A 13,410-nucleotide genomic window follows, 5' to 3' on the forward strand; every position below is an offset into this window, starting at 1 on the left:
TTAAATAATTTGAGTACATATGCACACATTTACTGTCTTTATGCTTATTGGCCCTGTTTGGTACTGCTAATGTCATGATTTAGTATTTTTCTTACTTAAAATTGATCAAAATTTCCTCTAGTTACTATTTGTTCTTTTATTGAGTAAGCAGTTGGTTTTGCATTGTTTCTTCAGAGACAAAGATGAAGATGCTTCTTTTAGAGTTCTACCTGCCATTCAAACCTATGTTGTGGAGAATATAGAGTCTGTATCATTCCTATTGAAGAATAACTGGGGTTTGGTTTTATTTTGTCTTGATTTCTAGAAAACTTAGATACGATGATAGCAGTGCAGACCAAGAAGAAGCTTGAGAACCCTTCCACTAAAACCAAAACAAAGCTACCAGCAGGTACTTATTCTGTATTTCTCTCTCCTAGAAATCCCTATTTAATAAAACATTGTTTAACCTATTCAGGTAAAAGTGGGCTAATTGCATTAGGTGCCAGACTGGGTCTGATCCCTCAAGGACATGTAGACATAGCTTGGATGTCTAAACACACTGAGAGGAATTTTAACTTAATTGTGTTTGAGAAGCGTATTCACAAGACTGTCCTTTCCTTCTATAGAGCCCAGACATTACTCACAGTCAAGCCATATCAATGCTTTGTAAAACTTAAATAGAAAAACCTCATTCTTTGTCAACTTTGGATCTAATGAATGGCAAATTTCCTATCATCTTTTCTGCACAAAGAAACAGATCTTTATGAACTACATATTATTGTATTTTAATTGCCTGAATTCAGCAACTGTTTGTAAGAGAGGAAAAAGGCATTCCTGCTTCCAAAGGTCCAAGGTGGAGATGACCTTTAGAAATCAGTTTGAGACAGGACCAGTGAGTTTCTTCCTGATTCATCGGTCAGAATGTTTTACTTCCTAAAGAATATACTGATGTGTTTTAGAAGTGCTTTTGATACATATGGTATAAAATTGCTCTTATTGCAATTTCTTTAGATAAGAGTAGTGAAGAAGCAGATAGTACAAAGGAAGAAGCAGCTAAAATGGAAAAAGAGTATGAAATCTCAAAGGATTCCACAAAAAATGAAGAACAAAATGCAGCAGGAAACAATGAAGAGCCCAGAGGTACAGAATAGCTATTGTTTTTCCTATGCGCATATGCTCCAAGTGATTGGACTCTTCCTTTGATACTGTTTTTCCATTGTATTAGCATAAATGTATTTAGTTTATATAGTTACTGGGAGTCAGCACACAAGATCTAGATTCAGAAGTGTACTTAATTATTTCCTTTCTTTTAAATATATGAAACCATATCCTATGCAGAATAAGGCCATAATCCTTCACAGAATTGCTGTCTCTTTTTGAGAACCCTATGAAATGCATTTTAATATACTAGTACAGAGAGATTTTCCTTTGCATTTGTGTCTTTTCCGTGAACTCAGATCATCAAGATATTCCCTATTCTGAGTGAGTCCCTTGATTTCTCTAGCTTGTGTTAAAACAAGCTGATATTGAAAGATACCAAACCATCTCTTCTGCAAAATGAAGCAATTTGCATTACTCACTGCCAGAGGTTAAGAGTTGTCCATGATTAACATATTTTACATAATTTTGAAAGCCTCTTGCAGTAAGTTAGTGTCTCAATAAGGAAGCTTAGCATAATGATACCTGTCATTATCCCAGTTGCCTCAGCTTGACATGTAATGCCATGTGCCACACTACATTAGACTGTAATAGCTGAAGTCACTCTATTCACAGAGTGCAAAAGGGAAAAACAAATCTGGTGCTGTATCTCAAAGCAAACCCACAGAGAGCTATATATCTCATTAGTGTATACTTCAGAGACTGTGTCCCAAAGAGCAAAGACAAGCACTGCTCTATTTTTAGCTAATCTTGTATAGCCAGGCATTTCTGTGGTGTCCTGTACAGCTCTCAAATACTTAAATACGGTTGTTGTTCTGTGCTTTTCTTTCTCAGACTGTACTAGAGATACTTCTTAGAAATAGAAGTGGTTGGTGTGTGTATCTATGAGACAGAGTGGGTTCATTCTAGGTTTGTATGTGAATGAAGAACTTATGGGAGGAAGCAAAGTTTGAACAATCAGTTTGGCAAGTAACCGTCACAGTATAGAGCTCCAGGCTCAGTCATATCTTTTGTCAGAGTGAGTTCCATAGTCTAGTTGCATCTCTAAGTTAATTCTTGCTCCTGCACTCACAAGCCGCCTTCTTCATCAGCAATTGATTGACTAAACTTAATAGACTTTCTTAGGAAGTTATTTATAGAGAGAAGATTTGTCAGGTAGTGAATATTGAAATTGCATGGAGGATGTTGTATGTTAGGGCAGGAACCTTTCAGTGGGTTCTCTGTTTGCTAAGGATCCAGCATAAGCATCTATGGTTTGTCATTAGTTGCTAAAATATATATATATAAATAAAGCAGCATATTATGTGTTTTATATAGGCCAATACTTTTTCGGATGTATGTATTTTCACTGCAAGATGTTCTGTAATGAATTGCAGTAATCTAGGCTACAGATCATAGTTAACTGGTCACCTTGTTCAGTCCTGTGCCCAGTGTAGGCATATAAACTATTAGCAATCACAGATAGAAGAGGGCATTTTTTCCAGCAGTGGTTATTTGAGCATAGATAGCAAAATAGCTAAAGATGACTGTCTAATTTCACAGTAAGGCAAAATTATCTCAGTAGCTGTGAGAAGTGATAGATAACATATTTCCTGTGTCTACTGAGGGTTTGTCTGTTCAGTTTGGTTCGGGTTATTTTCTTTTACCTTCAGGAAAAAGTTCAGCTCAATAGCTTTTAAAAGATTTAAATTAGATCTGCATTTAGTTCTTTGTCTCTTCACGCAATATCCTTTGCTGTTTCACAGAATGACTTACAATAAAGCTAACTCTGCACTCTCAGCTCAAAAATTCCAGTATATCTAATACTGAATCCACTTACTAATGGAACCAGACACTCATAGTTGGCAGTAGTAGCCTTCCACATGCTAATCACACTAGGTTTTTTTCCTGAGAAATGTAAGAACATTACATCAATAAAGCTCCAGCCAAGTTAAGAATTCAAAATCTATTAGCTGGAATATTTCCTTAGGGGCCTTATTAGGTAATCCTTGAACTAATTCTGCCCTGTGTGCTTTCTAGTCCAAAAATAGCCATCACTTTAAAATTTCAGCTATAACAAGCAGTAACAAGGAATTATCACGGTAATTTTAATGCCTCCTTTTTCTCAGTAAGTGTAAGTAGCTGTATTTCATCCTGTCTTTCCAAAATATCACAACCTTATATTTGCTGTATGCTCTTGGTAGTACTGAATGGAAGAGATTTCTGACATTTTATGTATGAGTTGATACTCAAAGCTCTCAGTCTCATTTAAGTCATTCCCTGCTGTCTTAACAGCTTCATCTTTGATGAACAGTTATGATGATCAAAAAGCTACAAGTTGCCCTCAATCCACATGCACAGTATCTGTGGATACCACCGAAAGTCATACAGAGATCAAAAAAGCTGTGATTCTAAGTTTGTGGCAGAGATGACTAATCTTTTACAGGCAAAACCTGCTAGCCATCTGTGGGAATTTTGCCTAAGGTTGACAGGACTTGGCTTTTAAACAGAAACTAAGAATAGTTTTGATCTGCCTTGCACTGTAACCAACTTCACTCAGTTAAACAAGCTGTATCAATCGTTGATAAGTGCTTTCTCTCTCATCTTTTTCTCCAGGGAAAGCCGAGGCATATTTGGAAGCAATCAGGAAGAATATAGAATGGCTAAAAAAACACAACAAACAAGGTAACAAAGAAGGTATGAAGTAGAAAGCCTTGACCTTGGGTGGACACTATACATATTGCAGAGCATTCTTTAAGTTGTATTGTAATAGTTAGCATTGTGTCATGAGTTAAATAATAAACACATTTTTTTTTAGTGTCTGGATATGTCTGGAAAAGCTCAATGCATCCTGCTAGCACTGTGCATGCCATCACAGATAGCAGTGAATTTTGTTTCATAATCACAAATTAAATAGTCAAGATACAAACTTATGCCACTAGCACTGTGATATATTGAATTTCAGCCCAAGTCGACGCTAATGATGTGCATCTCTCATGCAAAGCTGTGTAGAAGGGGAGCAATGACCAAAGCAGCTGCACAGGGTTTGCTCACCAGCTGCTCTGCTATTTGTTACTAGGAGGCAGGATCATGTGAGAGCTGGAGGGAGTGTTCTAACAGAAGCAGGATTTATACCTTATTTTTCACAGGTCTTTATTTGTCCATTTCGTGTTTGCCCCCAAGATCTTACATAAAACCAGCCTCCTATCTCTTCTCTCTGCCAGTGCTGGGGCTTCTGCTGTCACCTGCTCTGTAAGTGAAGGTTCCTAGCCAAGGGAATCCATCCCCGGGGTATGACTCAAGCCTGGCAAGAGGGATTCTTCTTGCACCAGCCAAGCAGAAAGGATGAGTTTAGCCTTAGGTAATCTAGCCACCCCCTCTGTGAGTTGAAGTGTGTAGGAATTACATTTCAGAGATGAATGCATGTCTACATTCATTTTTCTATAAAGAAATTTGGTAATAGGAAGGACTCTTTTTTTTTTTCAATCCCACTGTTAATTTTTCCATCTTAAAATCTTTTCCGAACAACCCATGGCAGCAACTGCAGTTGGCAGCAGGCTTACATATTTGCTCAAGTGTTTTCCTGCCAATTCTAATAAATATTTCTGTTTATCACTATACTTATTGTAGTAATTAGATCTCATTCATATGTGATTATTTCTCTGTTTAACATATACTGGGTAACCCCTTGCTCCTCTTCATAGCAACCTTTCCTCGGCACTACTGCAGCCTGAAAATGTCTGTGACTAGAGATCAATAGCACTTTATCTGCCTGTGAATGCAGTAAGATGTACTGATGTTAATGATTTCTGAAAATGGATCCACTGTGTTAGTGCTTAATGCATGACTTTCTGTATAGCTTGATCTTCATTTTCACTAAAATATCTTCACTGTCCTCTGGCAATGTACATGGATCTTCAGGTGGGTGTTAGTTACAAGAAAATTAGAATACAGTTCTTGTTCTTTTGATACTTTATCTTCGTTGTGCCTTTTCCATACTTTCAATTTTTGTAAAATGCTAATTCAGTTCCAGGATGATGATAAAGGAAGTACAGTCAGGGTAAGCTTATCTGACACAGAATGAATTGCATTGTGTCCCTTCAGTACAAGATTAGGTGTTATTTATGTGCTCATCAACCTTTTATGCACTTCCAGCTAGCACCTGGGAGCTAATGGATTACATGATTCACAGAGTAATTTGTGTATTAAAATGGCCAGTCTTTTCCACTATTGGATTGTTTTATTCTCTGAATATACTTGAAGAGGCTTAGGTTTGTTTCAGGCAAATGTTTGTAAATCTTTAACTTTGTACGAATTTCAGTAGAAATGAATATTCATGCAATGAACCCTGGAAATGTTAATCTGAAATTTCCCAGTTTAAAAATATCAATTGCCTTTTAAGGAGGCAATAATATTGCATGGTCTGGATGATATAAAGAGAACCTTGTCAAAGGCCTAGATTTTGGCCAATTGGCTATTGTGTCCAAAGTTTGTTTCATATATACAAAAGAAATTGAATTCTGTCCCTCTGAGTTTGTGGGCCCTTCCTTGTAACTTGCAGACCTGGCTTGAATGAAAAGCCTGGAAAATCAGTGAAATCACAAGAACCTAAAAATAGAATGAAGCAGTGGAGAGCCAGGAAATCGCTTGAGTTCTTTATCTTTGAAACCAATGCTCTTTTAAGAGCAGATTCTCTCCTGTGTAAATTAACATAATTCCCACCTTTAGACTTCAATTGCTATGTATTCTATTACTTTTTAGTCTCCAGAGAACATAACTGTGAGTCGGTTAACAAATATGTGAAAATAGCGTGTTTGCATTTTCACAAAATACTTACGTAATACGTAGTTTCATAGCACTAACACTAACCATTTATGAATAAAAGGTAAATTCTAGAATTATTTGTAGGATGCAATGGCAAATGGCTTTTTTATGCAAATAAGCATATGCAAATAAGATCTCACTTCATTTACTATAGTAGTTTCACAGTTCCGTGTAATGCTGCAGCTGTTGTGGTGAATATAAACCAAAGCTGATTCTTCTATTTACTTGCCCAGATTAATAGGTGGTAAATACATATTAGAAATTAACAGACATTTACAAATTTAAAAAATAAAATCAAGTGAAATTGTCATTACAGATAAAAATTAGCCAGAATTGCATAATATCTTAATGGTTATAAAATAATGTAGAATATATTTGTTTAGTAAATAAACCTTCACATCTCTATTTAATGATTTTAGAGTTACAAATACTAATATAGAAAAAAGATGAGCTCAGGAATTTCAGTATGGTTATCATATTAATTTAGTATTCATCCCTGAATGTGCTGTCCTAACTGAGGCAAAATTCTCACTGAAACCAGTGTGAATGAAGGAGTGGCCACATTCCTTTTCTGAGAAGTACATGATTCTTCCATTAATCCAGCGAGGTATATACATAAAAACAAATCTGCAACTTTTCCAGTGTTCTGGGAGCTCAGAGCAGTTGGCCCAGCAGATCTGGCTCCTAAAGATTTCTTTCATTACAGGAATTCCAGCTTTGCATAGAATTGGGGGGCTCATACACAGTCCTCTCCCTCTACCAATCTCATAAAATGGGACCATTCCAAAGGACTTTGTTCCTTATGCTGGAAAATGAAGTTGGCTTTGTGAGGTGCCAGGCAAGGGATCATAAAGATGGCTAAAAATTGGCTTTGTCAGGTCCATGTAGTCTTGCAGGTGCTTTGGAAATCTGTGTGGAATGGCTCCAAAAAGAAGACACTGGTGAAAGCTCAGTCTGCTACCTTTACACATGTAAGAATTTTGTAACCTGACTAGTCCTTCTGAGCACACAGTAATTGGATTCATGGACTACATATGTGGTCATATCACATAAAATTTTCAAACCAGAGTTCCTTGCACAATACCATGGTGGTCCCAAGTTACATGTTATTTATAGCCACATCTAATGTTAAAAAAGGTCTGTGGCTAAGAAAAATGGCTATTTATAATATAACAAATACATTTCCATTCCCTACTGTCTTTCACTGGAGAATCTCATTTTACCGACATGAATGAAATCTCACAACCTCATTATTAAATTGTTAAGTATTATTAGTCCCTATCATACAGATAGGATAGAGAGACAAAGCAGATTAGATACCCTAAGTAATGCCAGCAACAGACCAGAAGTGAAATTCTGGCCTCAGTACAGCAAATGGCAAATTTCCTATTAACTCAGATACGGAGAGGATATCACCCAGGAGTGGAGAGTTCTGAATATCAATTTTCTATGTTTATCACTTGAAATTGCCTTATACTGTTATAAAAATGATTGCATGCATTAATTTGCTTCTGAATGTCTTTCTACCCTCATCCATTTTTGGTCACTCAACCATAACAAGACAGTCAGATCATTATTATCTGTTTTGTGAACAATACACAGTTTGAAAAAAAGTCCTTTTGTTTATTGCTATATGGTGTTATATATTGGACCACATTACAAAATCAGTCTTATGCTATTTTGAAGGCTCTGTGCACGGAATAAGTAATTTATATTTGAAAAATTCAGGATAAATCTATTTTTGTGAAAGTTATTAATACATTTAACTAAGACATTGGTGTTTTCCAGACTACTAAGCTGTGATTATAAAAAAATAAGCATTATATTTTATGCAGTAAATTATGTAACTGAAACCTGTATGTGTTTACCTATGAATATACTCTATCTGTTGTCAGAGTTAAGACTGCACAGTAGGCTACTTTTTATGTTATTTGGGAGATTGTTGCCTATGGTAGAATTCTTTTTGTGGAAAACAGTGATGTTTTACACCATAGGAAAATTCTGTTTATATGGGTGTGGTCTGAATCATGCTACATAGATGCAACTATTGATCAGAAACGAAAAGATCTTTCAGCACTATATTGCAGATTGGTGTATTAAGACTACTCACTGCAATATTTTTCATTTCAAGATAGTGCATTCTGTATCAAGATAAATAATTTTATCATTTCCATTTAGTTTCAGAAAGTTGCCATCCTGAGCTTTCTAAAAAGTCAGTTTTAACTACAAGTGTTTGTAGTAAGTAAGAATTTTCCTGGGATTTTAATAGGAAAGAGTCAATTTAATACTTTCTTTGCAATCCATGACAACTGTGAAAAAAATAGGCTCTTAACAACGGCTTTTGCAGAAAGACTAGAACATTGAATCTCTGGACCAGAAGATGTTCTCATTGTAGCATTTACCAGCAAGCAACCAAGCACAAGAGATGACTATTACTCTTGAATAGCAAAACCACCATCATATCTAAGAAGACTTTGTGCAGTTTTTTTGATTTTTATTGTTTTAGCAAGTTGCAATTTTAGTGATTTCCCTTCATGTTGTCTAAAGTGCATTTGTTGGATAAACTTAACAATGGCATTGATTCTTAGGTGAAGCAGTATAATGGTGATGACTCACTGTGTAAATGAATTCTTATTTTTCAGAGTATGATCTTTCAAAGCTGAGAGATTTCATTGATCAGCAAGCTGATGCTTATGTGGACAAGGGCATCCTGGACAAGGAAGAGGCTGATGTAATTAAACGCATATATGGCAGCCTGTAAAAAGCTGATGGCTGCCAAATGTAGAAAACTAGTATAGCTTCCCCCACTCCCAGCTCAATGACTTATGATCTGTTATTTTGAGGTTATAATTAGAAATGCTCTGTTTACATTGTACTGACAACTTTTTAGACAGCGATGAAGAGCTGTAGTGCTCTGTACACTGACTGCATACTGTATTTTCCAACACTCACAAATCAACCCGAAAGGCCAAATTCTGACATTGAATTTCTATTTGACAGGGTAAATATTTATGTAATGTTCTCTTTGATTTATTATTTGTGTTTGATTTACTTTTGTAGATAAACCGATAGTTTCTGATGTAAAGTTCATTAACTGCTACATCATTTTGCTCTCACTCCATTAGCTTTCTAGAGATGCAACTATGTAAAGGGCATTATTAGAAAATAGTTCATAGTTCTCTAAATAAAATATTTGAAAATAATTTTCCTATTAAAGTGTTCATTAATCATAATATTATTTTATATCCAGAAATCTCGTTTTTAAAACCTAGTACCAGGATTTCCTGACCATGTTTGTGTTTCCTTATATGTCATTCTGTAACTTTGAGTATAGTGTCTTTAGCTAACTTATACATCTTTGACACTACAACTGCCTTTCAGATTAAAGGAAAGAGCTGTATTCTCCCTGATTTTTCTTCATTTAGCATGTATAAACTTTCACTTTTTGGTGCACCTTTTGATGACTGTGCATGCATAATTAGTTGAATTCCTGATGTGACTAGCCTGATAACAAGTGTAAATAGCCTTTAATTTATTTAAAAAACAAGAAAAAGAAAGCAAATGAAATCATTTTGCAGGGGAAGGGGAGGTTGCAACTAGAGATGTGTTCAGGAACAGGCACCCTGCTTTTCAGATACCCTTAAAGAACCCATCCGATGTCAGCATCCCTGAATATCAAGTCAGTGGTCTACTTACTGACTTCTGATCTGTGTTACTGCTATAGGGAAAACTATTTCTTGCCTTTTATATGCTATCGTCAGCCAGGTATTTGATACCTCCCAAAGAGTGAAAAATTAAAATAACAAAAATGTAGCTCTTATTCTTTCTTCACTCACAGTGTTTGTGAAGAATAGCTTATGAGGCCTTTTCAAATTTAAGTGAATGGATAATTGTACGGATGAAGAACTTACGAAGCAAGAGCAAAAGCAAAGAAGTTTTTCAAAAAAGTGAGCTTTAAACTGAGTTCCAGAAGATGTTTGTCCTGAGACTTATCCCTTGCAGCAGTCCCTTGTCTAAAAGAACCCCCAGGAAAGTTTTTTTCTCTTTACTTATTGGTTCTTCCTTAATATCTGAGGTTATCCCTCCTCTGACTTTTTTTAGAAAACCCATGATACATCTGAGATTGCTACAGTCAAAAAATATTAGCTGATGCAGAAGTGGGTCTCTGCCCCACACTGTAGTGAGCTGCTGCCTTACAGCATTGCCTGCCCACCATGGGTTCTGTTAATGTTAAATAGGCAGATCATTTCCTGTCTTATTTGCTCATCACATGTGGATGCTAAGGAGGAGGAGATCTGAACAACATTTCTTAGCCAACCAAAATGGACTTTGGGATCCCTGCAAAGCATAAATTGTCAACAGAACATCACCAGTAACAAATATTAAATGAATGTGGCAGCAATGAGCTATAACAGCATACCTATTTGAAAACAGATGATACATAAGCTAATCAATCCTTTCTAGGATCCAAAAAGTACATCCCTACCTACCCATACACATCCTGCTACGGATCATTGGTTTACAATATCAGTCACTAATGGTTATATTTTTAAGGTTTGGAAACAATATCAGGAAATGTAGTCAATGTAGCCGTCCTCTATGAAAGATAGTCCCTAGAAGCACGAAAGAAAATAATTAGAAAAAAATATTTCCTGTTATTTCAAATGAGTGTATTTGTTTACTTCCAGACCTGCTAATTTTATTTTTCTGTTTGCTAATGTTCCCAAAGAACTGAGTGTCTCCTTCACGTCCCTTTATATCTCAGTTGTTTTCTGCAACAGCTTGTGACTTACTCTCTTATGTGACTATCACACTGGACTATTTCACGGTGGACAATTCCCCAAATTGGGATTTACCAGAGAAATTAGAAGAAAGATAACCATTGACCTTTACAGTTGGGGAAGTGGTAGTGATCTAAGATCTGCATTAAAAAAAAAAAAAAAAAAAAAAGAAAGAAATTTTCTTCCCCAGTGGCTGCTTTAAAAAAAAGCAAACTTTCTTTTCCTGTTGAATATAATGAATAGCATAATAATAATTTTAGTTTTTGTTAGAAGTTAATTTCTCACTTTGCCCTCTCAGGAATCTATGCAGGGCCTCATACTAATGGAAAGGTCTCATCATTAAATGACCCCTGATTATGAACAGTTTGTGTCCCCCAAAAGCCTGGCCCAGTATTTTTTAACCTCTCATTCTTTGCAAATTTCATAACTTCAACAAAAAACAGATGGCATAATTTAGAAAACAAACGTCCAAACAATGAGTGTGGCCTGGTTCTGGTTCACAATATGAACATTCTTGGACCTGTTCTGTGCTTACCCTGCGGCTATGCATCACTTACGGCATACGTCGACCTATCGGATCAGCATGATCACTAGCAGAGAGCAGAACAAGCCCTTTCATAGACAGGTGAGCAATCCGAGCCGCTGTTCTTCAAAGTAGATACACTTCTCATCCTGACTAAGCCTGCTAAACTCGTTATTTGACTGCTTCAAATACTGGTTTGACTGTTGGTGCATTAAGTCAAGTTCTATCAGCCATATCCCCTTTCAGAACAGGTCAGTAAAGACGCAGCCAGCCTGACGAATCACCTGGCATTTCAGAAATGCTTTGACTTAGGCTAAATAAAGTCTAATTGAGCAACCTGAGTTAACACCCGCACTGTGGAGCAGTCCTTATTTTGAAGGGAGCAGTTGGAGCACATCACTAACAGCACATCTGTTACTGGGGTATTTTCAACACCTGCACATCTCTGGTTCTAATATCACAAAAATCACTTTTATGTTCTGTTTGTATGTCTGCTGGATGCTTCATTCTCTAAGTTATCACTGAAAAGTGTAGCAAATACAATATATATGGTATTCACATTATGAGCTTTTCTATTAGACTATTGTTTCAGATACTGTACTTTATTAAACACTTTACTACAAGCTACAGTAGTACGAGACTGCTTTTGTGTGTGAAAGAGAACGCTGCTTTTATATCCAGCACCCAGCTTTTTGAGGAAGCCTTGCGCCATGGAGCAATGGCAGCTTGTAAGAGCCGTCTGCAGGAAGAGGGAAGCCCCGTCTTTGACAGGGTTAGATGGAACTACACCGCCTGATGACTGGGCTAATTTGATCTATCAGGAGTTTAACCGCTTCCGGACACATTAGAAATGAATCCCCGATGAAAGCTTTTTGTTGGATATGTACCACATTGGATATGTACCATGTAAAATGGATCCTAGTCCAAATCTGCACAGCTTTTGACTTCACAAGCTTTGACTGAAGAAATCTGTAAAAAAATAAACATGCAGGTTTGCCCATCAGAGAATAGTTATACAACTAGGAAGTGTTTCTGCACTGTATGCTTCACTTCCACCGGAAATTCCCCTATTCAAACCCTAAACCACACTTTGCAGGCCTGGTAAAAATACATTAACTGAGAATTAAGTAACAAATGTGGGAAGAATAAAAGCAGAATGAAAAGCAAAAAAATTATACAAGGAAAAAAGTCATCATTTTATTGAGTAATGATACATCAATGAGGATTAAGATATTAAAATTAGCTATTTCAAAATCACAAGAACCCTTTGTTCACAGAGTAGAGAAACTTCATCTTGAATTACCCTCAGTATACTAAAGATACATTATTTCTAGGCATCCCTTGCCCTCATCTGTTCTGTTTTTCTTGGGATTTAATATAGCTGAAGTACATAACATGCCTGCTGTAATGTGTGTTTGAACAGCTGCCCTGCGCAAAGGGTGCACAAAGAAACCCAGCAGTAGCGCAGCCTAACCCTTTGCACAGACCCTCCGGCCTTCATCCCAACAGCACTGGAAAAGACACTGTTTCTAATGCAAAAGCTTAAATTGAATTGTGGGAACCTCCAAACTGTGTGACAGAAACCACTTGAATAAAAGGATGTGAGAAGTTTGCTAAGGCACAGTAAAGCAATTTCTAAAAATATTTTATCTGTACAAGAAAGTGGGCATGCTGCCCTTGTATTTACCCTACAGATTAGGAAATGTCACATACATCTACCTAAAAACAGCAGTAGACACTAACTAACCACAGCAAAATCTGATTTTTTTGTCTATAACAGTAGCCAGGACAAAGAATAACTTTTGATTAGCACTCGAACAGAAGTTGGGCTGATCCCGGAGCGCACCCAGAGCCACGTCCCGTGCAGCAGCAGCACCCGCCAGCGCAGTCCCGGGTGCTCAGGCAGGGGGTCAGGCCCGGCCCGGCCCAGCCCAGCCCGGCCCAGCCCAGCCCAGCCCAGCCCAGCCCAGCCCAGCACCCGCCCCAACCCCAGTCAGGTGGAGGCAGCAGGCACAGTTAGAGAGCCGGAGCCTAACGAGTGGGCGCACCCATGGCCTGCTGGGGCCCCCACAGCTATAAAGAGCAGCTTTCCAGCAGGGCAGGGTTTGCTGGTGGTGCTGGTTTTGGGGGGGGGGGGGGGGGGAGAGGTGCCTAATGCAGGCTTGG

The 13,410-nt window shown here is 37.3% G+C and overlaps 1 protein-coding gene across 2 annotated transcripts in view; it reads left to right on the forward strand.

The window, feature by feature from the left end:
• SCG3 (secretogranin III) overlaps positions 1-9,393 on the forward strand; it is a 28,255-nt gene extending 18,862 nt beyond the window's left edge. Inside the window, exons 9-12 of one of the 2 annotated variants that reach the window (XM_026097062.2) lie at positions 305-388; positions 991-1,119; positions 3,733-3,813; positions 8,583-9,393. In XM_026097062.2, coding sequence (XP_025952847.1) covers positions 305-388; positions 991-1,119; positions 3,733-3,813; positions 8,583-8,701 — 413 coding nt within the window. In that variant the 3' untranslated portion in view covers positions 8,702-9,393. The remainder of the gene's footprint in view (positions 1-304; positions 389-990; positions 1,120-3,732; positions 3,814-8,582) is intronic. The other variant, XM_026097063.2, reaches the window with a different exon arrangement.
• Positions 9,394-13,410: the final 4,017 nt, after the last annotated feature.

This window comes from Dromaius novaehollandiae, chromosome 10 (assembly GCF_036370855.1).
Source record: "Dromaius novaehollandiae isolate bDroNov1 chromosome 10, bDroNov1.hap1, whole genome shotgun sequence".
Classification (NCBI taxonomy): domain Eukaryota; kingdom Metazoa; phylum Chordata; class Aves; order Casuariiformes; family Dromaiidae; genus Dromaius; species Dromaius novaehollandiae.